The sequence below is a fragment of the Octodon degus genome, unplaced genomic scaffold, assembly GCF_000260255.1.
Source record: "Octodon degus isolate 3935 unplaced genomic scaffold, OctDeg1.0 scaffold00043, whole genome shotgun sequence".
In the NCBI taxonomy this organism is placed as follows: Eukaryota; Metazoa; Chordata; class Mammalia; order Rodentia; family Octodontidae; genus Octodon; species Octodon degus.
The window spans coordinates 9,601,014-9,619,780 of NW_004524619.1; the positions used below are offsets into that span (position 1 = coordinate 9,601,014).

The window sequence follows — 18,767 nt, forward strand, 5'->3', positions numbered from 1 at the left end:
TTCTCATCCCAAAGGGTTAGGAAAGTAATTTATGCAGGTGGTGACTTAAGATCACTTTCAAATACCAATGTTTTGCAATGTGCACTTCACAGTACTTTCACTCCCTGCCCTTCAGCGATGTCCTTGAAAACAGGTGACTAATGTCTCTTTCTCTTGCTGCAGAACAGCCTGAGCCAGAGAGAAAAGCTAGCTCCCATCCCCCGGCTGTGTCCACACCTAACAGTTCTGACACCCTGAGAAATCCTTCTGCGCGGGGCCCAGCTTCTCTCTGTGTGAAATAGAAAACAGCATGAAGGGATCCAGACCCCAACCTTCTAGTCTCATGTTCTGGGATTCAGTTCCACTCACCACCTCTGCCCCCAAAGTAGGACCATGTGCCCACAACTGTGAGGACAAGGAAGGCAGCAAGACTTGGCCCTAGGTTGTTATTAAAAGTTTGCCCCAGACAGGACAGAAAAGACAAGCAGCTCCCAAAATTAGTAACAGTCAGAAGTGCTAGAAGGAAGACTCCACCTTCTTCTTCACAAAACCTTAAAGGATGAAGTTGAAGGTTTGAATATTTGAAATGGTCCTTTCTTGAAAAACCATAAAGGTAGGATAAAAGGGGACTCACCTCACACTTTATGGGGAGTAACTCCAGCCCTGGCAGATCCATTAAGTTTTCCTGTGGTCACCTTATTAACAGTTGGAAATGTGAGGGAACAGGAATTTGGTTCAAATGAAGACATCATAATTTGTCTTTCTTTTATACAACTTTCTTCCCGTTCTTTCTCTGATCCTAATTTAGTGCCTATTTTAGATAAACAGCAATGCTATGTTCTAAGGTTTTTCATACTTAATGAGAAACAGAGACCAACGAGCACATTCCCCTTTACTAGATGATTCCTTTATTTTTAAAATCAACTTTATTGCAGTTTAATTTACATGTAATAAAAGGTACCCATTTAATGTGTACAACAAGATGAGTTCTGACAATTGTGTAAGTTTAAGTAACAAACACTACAATAAAGATACAGGTATCTCCAACCGTTCTCTTATGCCCTGTGTGGCCATGTTTCTCTGAGTTCTGTGTTCAGGATCCACTGGTGGGACTATTTATCCACGCAGCAGGCTTTCCCTCTTCTACAACCTATTTAAATAGAATCATGTATGTCCTTTTAGCTTATCATCTTTTGCTTGACATGTTTCTGAGGTTCAACCAAGTTGTTAAATTTATCAGTTTGCTTCTCTTATTTGTTGAGTAACATTTAATCATATCAATGTGCCAGACGCATTTATCCATTTACGTGTTGGGAGAATTATCTGGGTTACTTCCAGTTTTTCTCTATGAGGAAAGTCTTTCGGTGGACATTTGTGTTTTCATTTACTGTGGATAAACATTTTTAAAAAACTGGTAACACGGTCACATGGTAGGTTGCTTTAACACTTTTAAGAAGTTGAAATGTTCTTCCAAAGTTGTTCTATCACTTTCCGTTTCTAGAAGAGGTAGACAAGAGCTCCAGCTGCTCTGGACGCTGCTTAACATTGGATAGTTTTGGTCTTTTTACATTTAGTAATGTAGGGAGGCACACCACGCTGTCTTTGTGGTGTGGACATTTCTAATCACTAACGATGTTCACCACCTCGTCACAGGGTTTTTGGCCATTCACATGTATTCTTGGGGGGGAAGATATGTTCAAACCTTTTGCCCATCTGTATACTGGGCTGTCTGCTTACTGCTGAGTTTCAGGAGTTCTTTATATATTTTGAATATATAAACATGCCAATAGCTTTGTTAGCTATGCGTACCTGGAGCACTTTTTCCCAACCTACAAATCCCTTCTCCATTTGCTTCACACTGTCTTTCGAAGAAATGTTTTAAATTTTGATAAACTGCAATTTTTCAATTATTCTTTTCTTCAATTCTTTTATGGCTGATGCTTTTTATGCCTGAGAAATCTCTGCCTATTTTGAAATCATAAAGATTTTCTTTCATATTTTTCCTAGAAAAACTATGGTTCATTGAAGGCAAATTTCAACAAAAACCTTCTATGAAGTGCCAGACAGTAAATATTTTAGGATTTCCAGGCTATAGGGCCTCAACTTCACTGTTAAACCCCAAATATCCATAGACACATTAAGTGTGGTGGGTTACCATAAAACTTTATTTGCCAAAGCAGGTGGCACACAAACCCTTTCTCAACGGGCAATGGCATGGGAGCAAGGTTTGGGCCACAGGTGGCAGTTGGCCAATGCAGGCTCGAGAGTTTAAAACACAAATCTTACCACAATCTATCTTTAAATACTATTTTATCACCCTATTTACCTATTGTATAAGTACTTCACCACAGAACACAATTATTTCTCTATCCCAATCCTTTGTGCTATTATTGAAATATATTTTATTTCTACGAAACGTATAAGCCCCACAATGCATTATTATTTTTGCTCTGTATGACTTTTTTTTCCAATTACACTTAAAAATCTTTTTTGTTTTGTTTTTGTTTTGGCGGAACCAGGGATTGAACTCAGGCCCTTGTGCTTGCCAGGGAAGCACTTATTCCATGGAGCCATCTTCCTGGGCCTTAAAGATCTTTTAAAATGAGAAACAATCTTCATACCTATCCACACATTTACCCTTTCTGGCATTCTACTTTCCTTTCACTGGACTCCCATTTTTTAAAAATTATTTTAAAAAATCTTTTATTTCTTTATTTGGTACAGGGTCTCACTACACAGCCAGGACTCATAGTGATCCTCCTGTCTCAGCCTCCCCAGTGCTGGGATCACAGGTGCCACCACATCCAGAGTTCCAAGGCTGGGATGGCATGCGGTACCTGAGATTGAACTTGGGTCCTTGCGCTTGCCAGGCAAGCACTTAGACTGCTGAGCTATCTCCCCACCCACAATCTGGCATCATTTTCCCTCAGCTTACAAACTGCCTTTGAACTTTATTAAGGTCTAGGTCTATCAGTCATGAATTCTCAGCTCTGATTTGTCCAAAAAAGATTCTTTTTGTTTAACTTTGGTCTTGGAATATATTTCACCAAATAAGAACTTGAGGTTGACATTTTCACCCATGATTCAAATGTCTCTTTATTGTCTTGTGGTTTGCATTGTTGTTAAGAAGCCTAAAACAGCTTTTCCTCTGTTTTAAAACTTTCTCACTGTCACCGAGTTGTAACAGTTTGACTCTGCCTGTGATGCCCCTCGTCGTGGCTTAATTTACACATATTTTGCTCAGGCTTTTTTCAGCTTCCTTTATGAGCTTATATTTTCATTACATTTGGAAAGTTTGGTATCATTTCTTGAAATATATTTCTCCTGTCTTCCTCTTTTTCTTCTTCTGACACACTCCAAATATATGAAGATTGGACCACTTTACAATTGCCCACAAGTTGGAGATGTGCTGTTCAATTTTTCCTTAATTATTATTAGTTAGATTGCTACATCTTCAACTCCCTTGGTGCTCTTTCTTTGATAGTGTCTCCCATGGATTAAGTCAATCCAGGAAATTATTTTAGGTATATTTTTCAGCTTTTGAAGTTATACTTGGTTTTTTGTTATACTGTCTCATCTTTTTCATCACAGTCACGACTCCCTTTAAGTCTACAAGCATTCATAATAACAGGCTGAAATCTATTATGAGGTCCTTCTCTGCCAATTCCAAGACTTCTGGCACTTCTGACTCTGGTCCTATTGACAAAATTTCTTCTTGGCCAGGCGTAAAATTTTGTCATATGTCTAGTAATATTGTATGTTGACCACTTTAAAAAATAGTCTAAGGATCCAGGCACAGAGGTACACATCTAGAACCCCAGCACTCTGGGAGGCTGAGGCAGGAAGACTGCAAGCCTAAGCCCACCCTAGGCAATTTGGCAACTTACTGAGACCCTGCCACAAAACAAAAAATTAATAAAAGGGCTAAGGATGCAGCTCCATGCAAAGGCCCTGGGTTAAAAAAAAAATAAATGCAAAAAAAATTTTTAAGTATTTCTATTTTGTCATCTTTCTCTGCAGAGTACTGAATATTTTGTTCTATTTTTGTTAGCAATTTATTTGCAAGTTTGTTCCTTTTCAGGCTTAAAAAAAATTATCAAGGGTTTTAGGTAATCTTTATACTAGAACAGGGGCTGGCAAACATTTTTTGTTTGTAAAACACCAAACAGTAAATACTTCATGCTTTGTGGACCTAAATTACTCAATTACATAAGCAATGAGGCTATATTACAATAAAACTTTATTCATAAAAATAGATGGCAGTGAAGCTGGGGAGATGGCTCAGTGGAATAAGTGCTTCCCTGGCAAATGCAAGGACCTGAGTTCAATCCCCGGTTCCACCAAAAAAAAAAAAAAAAAAATAGGTGTCAGGCTAAACAGGCCAAGCTTTGGTCCCCCATACACAGTCTTCCAACCCCTACTCTAGAGCTCAGGCAGCTCTACCAACGATGGTCCTTCTAGAGTCTCTAGGGCAGTCCAAGGTGCTCACTGAGGTCTTTTAATCTAGTCAGTGAGAACTGAGCACGCTGCTGCTCTAGGTGAGCCCTGGTGTTCACTGTATCTGCCTACCCCAAGCTTTCTTCTAACAGTGTTCTTTGCCTGTTTCCATAGAATCCAGATCTCACATAAATCTTCAGCCAAAATTCCTGAAGACCACAAGATGAGGGAGCACTCTCTTTCCCTCTTTCCCTCTTTCCCCACGTTCTGCCTCCCCAGTTTATGGCCCTGAGCCCCTGCTGAGCTCTTCACTCTGTGTCTTCAGCTTGGGGAGACCACAGTCTGTGCTGTGCTGTCATATGCAAAGTGTCTCCAGGCAGGGAGCAGGGGCACCCAAGAAGTGCAGCTCAGCATCTCCATTCTCTAGCGGATCCGAAAGTCTAGCAGCATGAGAGGCGCAGAAGATGTCAGAGACCAGAGACGCCCGCCTTCCATTCTTCAACGGAGCACTCCAATTGAGGGGAAGCGTCCCTGCCTGCACGTCTCCTAGCCACTCACTGAGGTGCAGGACCTTGGCAAGGACGCGTACCTTTTGGCAAAACCTAACTTCCCCCTTCAGATGTCTAATACCGCACTGGGCTGCTACTGCAGATCTCACTTGAATTTCCTAGGTTGAAAGGTGGGACCTCAGACTGATTCTATTCTCCAACAGCCAGCAGGATTACTATACACTAAAAGCCCAAATGATAATCCAAAAGAAAAATCACCTTGCTTAACTGCAAAAGGCAGCTGACCAAGGTCATAAAAAGGGGGGAAAGGGCTGTTTAAAAATATCTTTCTACAGAAATAAACATAATTTTAGGAGTGACCATAAAACAGCTGGGGTAATTAAGATTCAGAAAAAGGATATACTGTATTTCCCCCACGCCGACATGTGGCTCAAGGAGTCATCATTCTTCTGATACCAGTTCATTTTTCTCTGCTAGCCACATTTCCAGGTGTGGAAGGAGCAAGAAAACAAGAAAACACAGGCTGCTATTTTTTATTTCAACTTTCTCTAACTAAAACTACTGATGTCTTCTTCCTGCAACAGGATTTTGAGAAAACACCTGGTTCTCTGCCTTTCTGGCTTATTTCACTTTATGCTAGATACGTGACATCATTCAGACACTCGTTTCATTATTTAAGGCAGGGTAGCACCATGCCAGAGTTTCTCCCACAAGACAGCATGAAAAAATAGCTTTGCTCGAGGGATATTAAACAGCAGAGTATCTCACTGTTGCAAGGCTTTGTGTTTTTTTAGCTTTCCGGGGTGCTAAGAATTAAGAGCTCCAGTCATCTGACTCTAACCATCAGCAGGGCTGATCTATTTGTGGAGATGAAGGCCCTGGAAGGTAAGCGATCTCATTAGGAGCTTAGACTTCCTTCCACAGCGTATTACTGAAAATGAGAATAAAAACCAGCTTCTTCCCAGAGATTGACGGTGGCATTGGCTGTCTTAAAAGAACTCCTGGTAGGTCCTGGTACAATAACTGGCATAAAGTAACAATGTTCTTCCATAAAGAGACTGCTAGTCCTCCATCCAACCCCTACCTCTTATTTTCCAGATAAACATTTTCCCAAAGTAAGAAGGACTTACTTACCCTACTATTACTATAACAAAATCCAGTAAATTCCATCCATTCCTAACATAAGCATTTGGGTGTAGCAATAATCCATATGCTATAATCTTCAAAAATGTCTCGACTGTAAAAATAATCAAGAAGGCATATTCTACTTTTTCCTGTGAAGAGAAACAAAGAAACATACCAAAAGGAAAACAAAGAAAAGAACCAGTGATTAGAATCAACATCTCAAAGATAGAAGCACTTTTCTCCAAAGTTTTAATACAAGAAATGGAACAATTACGCTGCACCTGAGCCAGGAGAGCACTTTAATTTGAACACTGAATTTCTCATGAGCAACTAAGTGTAAAACGCTTTTCATTTCAGCTGCATGATTGCATTTTGCCACCTGCCCTGGGTGTGTGTGCAGCGAGCCTGCCCAGAACTCAACAGGCATGTTTGTTCTTTGCCCACATTCGCAAAACACAGCATGTTTTCCTCCTGACACTGCCAAGTCAGGCCTAGAAAAGCACAAGGGTGCCCACAAACACTGCACTGGTAGCTCTGAGGGGAATGTCCTCTGGAAGAGCTGAAGATGTGTCTGTGCTGACCCTTATTTCCTCTTGCGTCTATGCCCGACTTATAAGAATCAGCTTTGTCGCTAAGTAGCAAGGTGACCTTGGACAAACCCTTCCCCTACTCTAGACACGTGTCTCCATCTCCAGAATTAAAGGGAGTGAATCTGGATGGCGCACACACTGTCTGGCTGCTGACGTGCCACCTCTCCCTGGGCAACCCTGCTGACAGGCCACCAGACACCTGCCCAGGGCTCAGTCTTTGAATTCTGAGCTTTGGTTAGTTCCAGTAGGCATTTCCGCCTCACTGTCATGCTCCTCTGCTGTGTCACCCACCCAAGGACCGGAAGACTGAGAACCCTCCCAGTTTCAATCCATGTCACGCCATGAGCTCTGTGGGTGAGGTCTAAACATTTTCTCTCTTTTCTCCTTTATAAATATTTCTTCATATGGGTATGAGCCTAGTTTCAATAGAAATCTGAACCAATAGGAACCTATATAACCAAAAGACATTCCCTGGTAAGAACATACTTAATAGCTTAAAAAAAAAAAAATCAGTGATTAGGACTTTTCTGGTCTGTGGACTGATTACTAATGCTATCTGTGGCCTTAACCCTTAGTGAATTCTGATCTGACTTATTAATATGCCCAGCAGAAGAGATCAAAATTAATTCGACGCAAGAACACACTTAGTAAGCACCTCTTCCACATGACAGGCTCTGTACCAGGAGGATTAGCAAAACATCCTCAGCCCTGGTCACAGTTCTTGAAAGGTGTAGTCTGGCAGTGGACATGAGGGCTTCAAACATACAGAGAACCTCTGAAATCCGTGCTGCCAACAAAGGCCCCTCCCCCTCCCCCTCCCCCTCTGCTGCCTACAAAGGGCCAAGGTGTCACCCACTTTCCCCTCGCCATACCTTTTCACAACAGACTGGGGTGAGGACTTCGCTGCGCTTTATGTGACTACTATCAGAGACATAGTTTTTATAAATGCAAGTGTGTAGGTCGTTTGAGCTTTTGAAACTTTATTTTTAGAATCATCTTTTAAAATACTCACTTCAGGAAGGTTCTCACAGACTTGACTCTCTAAAAGTTTGCCACCAAATACTTCTATTTGCTTAATGAGAACTTTGCCTAAGTCAGCCCTGGGCTGCGGCTGGCTGCTGCAGGTGTACCCCTCGGTCTCTGGCTGCCCCACAGAACTCCCCATGACTGGCCACCTGTCTTGCCTTCATGGCTGCCAGGCCACAGCTGTGCATCCTGAAGTCGCCCCGTTTTCAACTTCCTGCTGGTCCTGTACAAGCTGGTTTACAGTTTCCCTCTCTGGCCCCCAAGTGACCATTGTCCCTGTCACTCCCACACCTGCCCTCAGAGCTTCCACTGAGCCCCAAGACACGGCCACTGCAGCCCAATACATTCTACTCTGGTTTGGGTTATCCAGAGTCAGGGCATCTACAATGGAAAACAGTTTTTTTTGTTTTGTTTTGTTTTGTTTTGTTTGATTTTTGGCAGAATCAAACTCAGGACCTTGCACTTGCCAGGCAGGGGCTCATGCCGCTGCCCAGCTATATACCCAGCTGGGGGCATTTAACTGTGAAAAGCCTAAGGAGCCCAGCTCCTTCCCAACCTCTGCGCTCACCTTCTCTGGACCTCCAAGCAGGTCACATTCTTGTCAGGGCCCTTCCTATCCCCTCCATCTGCACTTGCCCTTCCCTGCCTCAAACCCACTCACTGCATGGAACCCTATCTTCTGGGCTCAGGAGCCCTGTGAGATGCTCCCAGAGTGACACGAACACCGCCACCGCCACCCGTGCCACAGGCTGACCTCCAAGACTGTCCTTTTGTGCCCGGTGTTCCCCGTGCTGAGGAGGCATGGCATACACTCCCACAGTCACACTACCCAGGTAGACTGAGCAGCAGGGCCCGATTGTGCTGCTGGGCCAAAGGGCCAGATCCAGAAATATTTCAACAAGACAGGAGCATTAACTCTGAAAACTAAAAGAAAAAAAAAAAAAAAAAAAAGATTCTGCTACTTCAACCAAAAGCAAAAATCCCTGAAAACACCAACCTGCTGTGCTCAAATCAGACCCTGACCACCAAATGTACTGTGTCAATGTTTTGAGACTTAGAGTTCTAAGGGGAAAAGATAATCTAAAAATGGCACTGATTTTACAATTCTTCTTCCCCTTTTATCATTTCTGCTTTATTTACTAAGCCAGACAGGGGCAAAAAAAAAAAAAAAGAAAAAAAGGCTTTTGCCAGCATCAATATTCATAGCAGTCACATCTCTGTGTCAAGACACACTACACTTCAGGGCAGAAAAACAAGGCAGAGAACAAGGAGTACACCTACCACACACAACTTGTTTTTCTTCTTTGGCTTTTATTTATAAGTAATCTTGCCACAATAACACAGGAGCCATTACTATAACAGCAGTGCTTAAGATTCCCTCACACCTCCTCCTTACCCTTCTCCTCCCCTTCCTACTTAAAGACTTCGTCTGCTTCAAAACTCTCTCCAGTGAATGACTTGATGGAATTCATCACAAGGAATGTAACTCTGACTTGCTGGGTTTATTACAGAGATTCCACCACCCCGAGGCTCATGGAGCAATCACAGCCTGAACAGCACAACAGCCCACCTCGCCCAGAAGCTGGCACCGTCCTGGCCTTTAATCCTGACGTTAAAAAGGACCCCTATGAGATAAGAGTCCCCCTACATTAAATAAATGCAGTGCTTTAATTTTTTTTTTTTCAAAACAACAATCAGGGGAAGTGGGATAATTGTTTTATAAAAGGCCTGCTCCTTTAGAAAGAGAGAGCCAAGTGAATTCCACAAGGAAGCCAGCCGGACTGTGAAGTCTCTAACTGGGCGAGGTGGCAATGTGTGGAGCAGCGGAGAAATCAGGTGAGACATCCACAAGGAAGCCACTGAGGACTGTGGCCAAGACAGAGGAGTATGCAAAGGAAGAAACAACGGTAAGGATGAAGGAAGGGGGTGGCTGAAGAAGGGGCAAGACAGAACCTGCCAGACTAGACAGGAAGTGAGGTCCTTTCTACAGGAAACCTAGGCACCAGCTGCATCATAAAAGCCCTTGTCCCAAGGCAAAATAGAATGATGCCCCTGGCCCTCCACTCACTGGGCAGAGCCCGAGCTGTGCTACCCAGCCACTTAGCAATTCAGGATTCTTCTCACAGGCAGGAAGTTCCAAGTGCAGGGCCAGACAAACTACTTTTAGAAAAACACCCCCGGAGAGCCCCTTAATTTGACCCTATGAGCCAAGTCACCAGAGAAATAAAGGTTCAAATCTAATTCAGAAATGCACTTCATTTGTTTAAACTGTGGAATTTCATCAGCAGAACTAGCTCTAAGCCAATAGCTCCTAAACCAGGTTACATTTCTAAACCAGTTAACCATGTACATACTAATAAGAAACGCGTTGTCAACTAGCAGTGAGTGGGAAAGGACAGAATCCTTGTTACTTGGTTTTTTCCTGTTCTGTTTTTCAGAGAGCCTTTCCTTAGCACTGTAGGATCAACTTTCATCTGTCTTTCTGTCTACCCATCCACCCATCCATCCCTGAGCACTCTGTCTCTCCTCAGCGAAATCTGTCTCATGGAGCTTCTGACCTTCTGTCAGAAGATCAACAGAGGATGGAGGTAGCCAGGTGACATTCACCTCTGTGCTCCTCTCGTCTACCCACTTGACCACCTATCTTTGGGAAGGCTTTCTTGGCTTATTCTCTGCCAGCAGCTGCCCCTCCCCCAATTCGTTGGCACTCTGCTTGTTCCCTGCAGTCCTGGGCTTCCTGGTGACAGGAATCATCCCTCACAATCTTGGTACCTCTACCATATAGCACCGTATCAGACAAGGATCAGGCACTCCTAGGTGCTACCTGATGTAGAGAAGGAAAAGGGGGAAAGAACAAAGTGAAAAAATGAGATAGAAAGAAAACTATAAAGACTCAAGGTTTCATGAGCCTAGCATGTATATCAAAAGCAAAAAACAGAGTGCATGCCTTCCTAAGTTAAAGCCACCACAGATCAAGGCTGGGATAAATGGTCAAACTGCTGAGATAAGAGCTGACATTGCCGTTCCTCGCTCTTCCTCTCTACCCCAGCTTGCAGGCCCAGGGCAAGGTCCTCAACTTCAATGCATCCCTGTTCCCCATCTAGCCCTCCTGCTTCTATTGGGAGAATCCTTTGCTCCGCACTATAGGCCAACCTGCTGCCTTTCCAGTATGTCAGACTCTTTCATTGCTCTACGCCATAAGCCAGCCTCCTTCACCACTTGGTACACCTGACCCATGAATGCAAGTCTACCTCTTCATGTGGAGTGACCACACAGTGCATCAGTCCGTGACAAGCCCAGGACAACTGAGGAGAAAGAACACTAGATCTGTAGCCGTAGTATTTGTTTCCTGCTAACACTGGCTGAGGCACTGGTTCTTTCTATGGCGCTGGGCCACAGTGGAACCTTCTCATATCCTGTTCCCTGTCTAGAATGTCTCCTCACTCTGTTTCCTTTTTTCATCAGGCTAAGGCCTTCAAGGCTTAGCTTAAGTGGTACTTCTATAGTAAAGCCTTTCCTGACCTCCAGGGGAAAAAAACAAACAGGAGCCTACTGTTATATTCTGTGAAAGCCTGTTATACTTCACAGCCCTAATTCGCATTGAAAATTCAAATTTTTAAAAATTATCTCTTTAAAAACTCGTCTCTTTAATAGAAAGTTCATAAGTAAAACCACATATTCACAGTCAATTCACCTTTGACAAAGAGATAGAGAGATGACGATCTCATCAAGAAAAAGTGTCAGTAAAACTGGGTATTTACATGCAAAAGAATGAAATTGGACAGTTTACCTCACACTATAGACATAAATCAACTAAATGGATTAAAGATTTAAACATTAAGACTTGAAACTGAAAGAATACTAAAAGAAAACATAGGATAAAGTTTCACATTGGCCCTGACAAATCTGTTTGTTGTTGTCTATTTGGCTTGTTTTGAGACAGGCTCTTGCTCTGGAGTTCAGGCTGGTCCTGAACTCACTGTGTAGTTGAGGCTGGCCTCAAATTCACGGCACTCCTCCTGCTCAGTCTCCCACGTGCTGGGATTATAGGCATGTGCCACCATTCCAGCCAGCAAAAGCTTTTTGGGTACAACTGCAAGAACACAGGCAACAAGACCAAGAAGTCATCCAACGGGGATTGTATCAAACTAGGAAGATTATGCACAGCAAAGGGAACATCGGCAGGACAAAAAGACAGCTTACAGAATGAGGAAAATATTTGCAGACCCTTGCTAAGGGATGAACATCCAAACTACACAGAGAGCTCCACTCAAAAGCAAGAAGGCATCCCAATTTTTTAAAATAAGCAAATGATCTGCATAAATATTTCCCAAAAGATGACATACAAGTGGCTAACAGGTATATTGCAAAAATATTCAACATTAATAATTACCAAGGAAATACACAGTGAATATCTATCTATCTGTCTGTCTGTCTGTCTGTCTGTCTGTTAGGATGGCTACAAGACAAGCATTAAGTTGAGAAAAGATCTTGACCCCTGCACACAGCTGGTGGGAATGAATATTAGCCCAGCCATTACAAATATTCCTCAAAAACTTACCAATGTAACTACTGGCAGATTCAACAACTCCACTCCTGGGATCTAGTGCAAGGAAAGGAAACCAGTGCGTGCAAGAGACAGCGTACCTCCGTGTTCACTGACGCTTTATTCATGGTAATCAAGACGCAGACCCAGCCTAAGGGCCCTACACTGTATGAATGGACGAACTTCAAATGTGGTGCGCATACACAAGGGAATATTCTCCAGCCTTCGAAAAGAAGGATGAACGTAGGGGAGGGTATGTTAAGTGACACAGGCATACCAGGTACAGAAAGACAAATACTCATGAATATGTATACTTATGCATGCAGTCATGCATGCATGTGTGTATCAGCTAAATTCAAGCCGAAAATACAGTGGTGGATACTAGGGGGTACGAGGAGGAGGCCTGGAAGGAGTTCGGTCGAAGGATGCAACATTTCAGTCAAACAAGAGGAGTAAATTCAGGAGATGTATTATACAACACGGTATACAATACTACGTACAATATAGCATAAATTACTAAGATCAGATTATAAATGTTCTCAGCACCAAAAAGGACATATTAATTAGCTTAATTAGCAATCTCACAATATACACCTCTGCCCAAATGGCATGCTGTATACCATAAACATGTATGACTTGTCAATTTAAAATAATTAAGTTTTTAAAACAATTACCTCTGCAATATTTGTGTCCCCCAACAAATGGCAGCGTGTGAGGCCAGAGGTGATGTCTGCTTCACGCATCACCATGTACTCCCAGGGTCTGTCACAAAAATCCTCAGTGTTCATAAATGGATACGTAAGTGAGGCTCTGGCCGAATCTCACTGGGCAGTCCTATGCTAATGAGTCCCCTAACACCAGGTCCCTTGGGGTTGCTCCGCTCCACAGAGACTTCACCCCGCAGCAGCTGACCGCCACTCTCCACAGCCTGGCAGGCCCCAGACAGCAGGTCAGGGCTGCAGGTCAAGGGAAGAAAGCACAGAAAGGGTGGCGAGTGCCCCGCAGCACAGTGTGGAGGAAGAGAGAGTAGGAAGAGGCTGGTGGGGCAGATGGTCCCTCAGGCCTCAGGTGCCACGCAGGGAGGTCCAGCCCTTGTTTCTCATGTGTAAAATGTGCAGACAGAATCAGAATCAGATGATCTCTTCTGGTTGGAAAACTACAATTCGTTACAACTTCATCAGCAGAGCCTAAACACAGGCTTCGTAGGGAGGTTCTCGAGGGCCCAGAGACCCCTGGGAAGAGAGCTCCCCTCCCCCAACCCCCAGGCAGCAGGAAGGGAGAGCAGCTGCCAGCTCTCCAAGTGGCTGGGGCATCTGAGGTCGCAGCGCACACCAGGCCTGGGTTTGCTGAGCAGTCCTCCCACACAATGCCTCCCACACTGCAGAGGTGACCTCGGGGAACAGCAGCGCCACTATGGCATGGCTTCAATAGGCTGATCCGATGTCTAGTAACACTCCGGTGGGTGAGCCACAGAGGCTGGCCAGCAGGCAGGCCATGGCTCAGAGCTGCTTGGCTGTAAACAGAGGTAATTTGCTTCCTCCCAGGTATTGATAAACGACGTACTCAAGTAGCTTTCCCTAGGTAGCTTAATGCCACATTCACGTGAAGACACTGACCAAAACCATTTGCCTTTGTTTTTCTTCATCTCTGGTTTAAAACTACAAATTTTACATGACATTTGTGCTCCCTGTCTCTACTCCAGTGTCACCCCACTTGAGTCATTTTCCCTTCCGCCTATAAAGCAGTAAAAGTCCTTCCTGCCTGCCCACCCATGTTACGGTGAATGGCCTAGGAAGCAAGGAGGAGGAAAAGCTCTGCAAGTTGCCGCAGACTCAGGGAAGCAGAGGTCAACTTCTCCCTCCAGGGGCAGACCTCAGGAGCATCTCGAACTCCAAAGATGTCCACCATAGTCCAGCGATCCTGGGACCACCATTCACAATGTGCCCAGTGATGACACATGGAGAAGGTCAGCAGGGTGGCGGGGGGTCACTGTGGCCCTTGCCACCCAGCATAAGCACAGGGTGACAGCTCTCCAACTTTCTCCCAAGAACAGCTGTATCCCTGCTTTTAGTCCAAGAGTTGGCATGAGGGCCAGACTGCTTGTGAAGAGCCAGGTGCCTTTCCCAACCCACGGCAGCCAGCTCCAATTAGGGCTAACCCTGTCATCTGCACTTCCAACAACTAGAGTTCTGTCACTTCTTATCCCAGTGGTTGTGTGATTTTTTTAATCATTGTGACAAAATACCTGAGAATAACAACGTAAAGGAGGGAGGATTTATCTTGGTTCATGGTTCCAGGGGCTTCAGTCCATGGTCAGCTGGCCTCATTGCTTCTAGACCTGAGCTGGAGGAGGATGTGGTGGAATAAAGCTACTCACCCTGTGGCAATGAGGAAGCACAGAGGGTATGACAAGGGCATGTGGGATGCAATCGTCTTATCTTGTAAAAGCTCTACTTCTGAGCAAGGAGCCTTTGGGGGACACTCTGGACTCAGACCACGAATAGGCGTGAGTCTGGAGTTGTCAAGAGGATGTAGAGGCAGAAGGCCAACACCAAGGGAAGCCGAGCCAAAAATGGAGAGCAAGTCAGGCAGAGACACTTAAGAAAAAGCAGCACCTGGGGCTGACTACGCTGTACGACTGCCACTGCACGAGCCCCTGGACCAAGCTGAACCTGAAGATGGAAACACCCTCCCATCCAACTGGGTTTTCCAGTTACAAAAGCCCATCAACTAAGCCAGTTTGGGTTGGGTCTGAGGCCAATTTCAAGTGAGAAAAGCCCTAACTAAATACATGCAGAGTACAGGGTCATGATGTTTCTCAAAAAACTGAAGCACCTGAGGGAATATTCAGTTGCTGCTCATTTCCTCAGAGAGGACCTCTTGTGACCTCTCCCTCTGACTACCAGGATAGGTACAAGAGCCACACACACAAGACACATGCTCCTACAGGTCACTGCATCTGGAAACTTATTTAGGCCCAACTTTCCAAGTTCATTCCTTCTAACTCATTAAATTTCTGTTGCCACCTTCAATTTCAACTGATTTCTTGTGCTCTGCACATGCCTGTAATCATAGATGTTTCATATTTGCCTCTGAGGTCCTTTGGCAGTGGGTCCTTTATATAGCGAGCAGCCCCTGCCTCCTCCCCCAGCACCCCCTCCAAACACTGCCCACCTCACCTGGTAGATCTCACTCACCCTCTTTCAATTTAATTCAACAAAGCTCACAAGCTATCTGCTCTATACCAGGCATGAACCAGACTACTGGGCATTCAATGACAAGTAACACAATGTCCCCACCCTCGAGGGGCCAGCAGATGCACATCTGGACATTTCAAGCCTCTCATTAGGCTATCAGCTTACCTAATGTATTGCACACGTGGTCTTTGAGACCGCTCTTCTCTCCACGCTGAAAGCATGTCCCTCTGATTGTCTAAATCCTGCTCTACCTGCTAAGGAAGGATTAGGAAGTTTCATTTTCCTCTAAGTATAATTTTGCCCCCTCTTTAGCAAGACTGATACACTTGGCAGGATGCATCAATTACCACCACATGATGACACTCTGGGCTTCCTGTAGCAGACAGCCCTGCTGGTCACTGGGTGGTGTAGCATGTGATTCCCCCAATCCTGATGCAGCTCTATGCAGTGTTTCCCGTCAGGCATCAGCACTGAGTAGCACAGGCATCTGTAATTGAAACACTGGCTTGGGCTGGCCAGATAACGCAGCAGACTAAAGCACCTGCTTAGGTAAAGCACAGTGGCTGGGATTCGACCTTCAGTGTGCTGTGCCAGTCCCGCCCCCAGAGCATGCTGAGATGGCAAATGAGACTGGGCATGGTGGCGCATGCCTGTAATCCCAGCACTTGGGAGGCTGAAAGCAGGAGAATCACTATGAGTCTGATCTACATAGTGAGACCCTGTAGACCCTGTGGGCCCTGTCCTAAATACATGAAAGAAAGAAAGAAAGAAAGAAAGAAAGAAAGAAAGAAAGAAAGAAAGAAAAAAAGAAAGAAAGGTTGGCCGTCACAGAGTTAAAGGCTATACCACCCACTCTGGCACTTAATTATGAAGTTAAATCATATCAACCAATACTTGAGAACCAACTAGACATATGCAGCTATGACAGCAGAAAAGGGCTACCTGTGCTTTCAGGAGCTTTTAGCATAGCCAGGAAGCGACCCTACTCACAGGTTGTTGTACCACTTGTAGGCTCTCAGTGTCTTAACAGTGGGAAATGGGGAAATTTTTACCCACTCTACAGAACCTTCTACTAGTACGAGCAGAAAACCAAACATCAGCTTCAGTGAATATCAAGATGTCATCATTCACAAAAAGAGGGAAAAGACGGAGCCATGACCTCAAGGCCACATTGTTATGTACGGCCAGCACGCTTGTCTTACCACCAGTGAGCCCTAAGAACAACGACAATAGCAAAGCCTAAATCATACACTAGCTCTCCTAGAGGAACTATGGAGTAATCAATTCCTTCCAAGCCAGGGAAGGCCTTTACATCTTTATCCCACAGGTCAGGTCAGATCGGACAGCAACAGGATTATGTGCTCCATGTGGGGCTGGCCAGGGTCATGTACTATCTCCTTGAGAATCTGTAGGGCTTGGGACGTACGATGGTTTATATGTAGATGTCACCTGTAAACCTCATGGCACTCAGGGAGCAGAAAGCGGAAGAAGAAAAGCCCAAGGGGCAGGGTGCAAGGGCAACATATCATCTCCAAGGACAAGGCATCATGTCCCCATGATCCCCCCAAACATAACCAGACAAGATTAATAGTCATACAAGATGGCGTCTCCGTGTGACAAGCCCCACAGCAGCTCCTCACAACACGCTGGCTGTCAGCATCATGCCTATGTGACACTGCTTGCACAGCGATGGCCAGCCCCCAGGAGCAGCACCTGGCCGGGCGCAGAGTACTGGTAAATACAGTGGTACCTCAGTTCAACAATGCTCCTCTTTGTGAACAATTTCGTTTACAGACACGAGTGTGTGGCACTAGTTTGGGTTTGTTCGTGAACTCCTCATCAGGTAACAAACAGAACCATGGCCATCTTGCCACAAGAACATGAATGTAATCATCTTTTCCAGAAGCACTGAACCAATTAAGTTCATTAACCAAGGCAGGGCCACACTGCTTCCACTAAGTCCTAGGACAGTGCGCTTGCCTTACTGCTGGCCCTGCAGTCCACACCCTAGCAAGCATGCAAGTAGCCCCTCCTAGCTTACGACCAGCTCTACCTTGAGAGAGACAGCCACTCCATTTCAACATACCCTGGCATCTTTCCTCATCATCCAGCAAGGGTCTATGGTCTATTACAGACAGAAAATAATATTCAGGAGATGAAAGGGCCCAAATCCGAGGCCTCATGTCACCCATGTCCCCACAGTGCGAAGGAAATAGGGGGCAGATGTCTGGGGTGGGGTCAGTGGAGAATAGGCTGCATTCATTTTTACCCAGAAACCATTCACTGGAATGAATGACCCTAAATCATGAACACCCATTTCTTTGTAAATGTGCTGACACTATAGGAAGATACTATAATTTCTCACAAGTGCCTAACACTTATAGGCTCTATAACTGTGACAAAACGTTTACTGTATTTACTCAGAAGGTTAATAACTCTATGCCTACAATTCACCTCTGTTTTAGTATTGCAGAGTTAATGAAGAGACACTGACAGGCTTACAAACCAGGCACCAGCCAACTGAAGCGGTGAAGGAGAAAAGAACAGAGACAACCAGAGCGTAGGACTAGCGCGCAGCAGACCCCGCTCAGCTGGAACCAGCTAGCAAATCAGTGTCACGGCACTGACCTGGTCTCACCCCCCAAGCTCGCTCTCCTCTATCACATAACATGCCTACTAGAGCAGGAAGGAAGGCTCTTCCAACAGGCCTTCTACAAGTGATGACAAGCCCAGGAAGGCAATGACTCCAGAAGAAACAGCTATGGTGCACTTTCTAATTCCACTTTGTGGCATTTGAGATAGTCTCACTGAGCATCACTTACTTTAAAATCTACTGAAACTCTAGAGATATAATTCAGATAAATAAGGTAGAAAGAAAGTTACATTTATATGAAAAAGAAAATGGAATGAAACAGAAATAAGACAATTATAAAGGTGTATCCTAGAAAGACCAATCTTTAGTAACATGTTTGAGATGATTTTATACGTGAAAGAAGGAAGTCATTGACATCACCTTATCTTTTGAATGAAACTGTTTCTTGATACACACACACACACACAAAATGCTTCCAGAGGATCTGTATTAAAAAAAAACAAAAAACCAACCCAACAAGTATAGGAAGCAGAATAATATTCGCCTCTCTTCACAGAACTTGTACAGTAATAGAGGAGTGAGAATTATTTCAATGAATTCACACAAAATTAATTTAGTGAGTCCCAGCCCAGGCACAGCGTGGGCCGGACCCTCTCCCAGCCCCTTGGGCCGCCCCCCCACCACTCCGCAGTGCCTCCCCCACCCCGCCCGCCGAGTAGGATTTTCTGCTGAGTTCCGGGAGCCCCCAGACCCAGTCCTAGCCCA

The 18,767-nt window shown here is 44.7% G+C and overlaps 1 protein-coding gene across 1 annotated transcript in view; it reads right to left on the minus strand.

The window, feature by feature from the left end:
• Cacna1d (calcium voltage-gated channel subunit alpha1 D) overlaps positions 1-18,767 on the minus strand; it is a 342,405-nt gene that overhangs the window by 148,844 nt on the left and 174,794 nt on the right. The window contains exon 4 of the mRNA XM_004631686.2: positions 6,060-6,199. Within this exon, the coding sequence (XP_004631743.1) occupies positions 6,060-6,199 (140 nt within the window). The remainder of the gene's footprint in view (positions 1-6,059; positions 6,200-18,767) is intronic.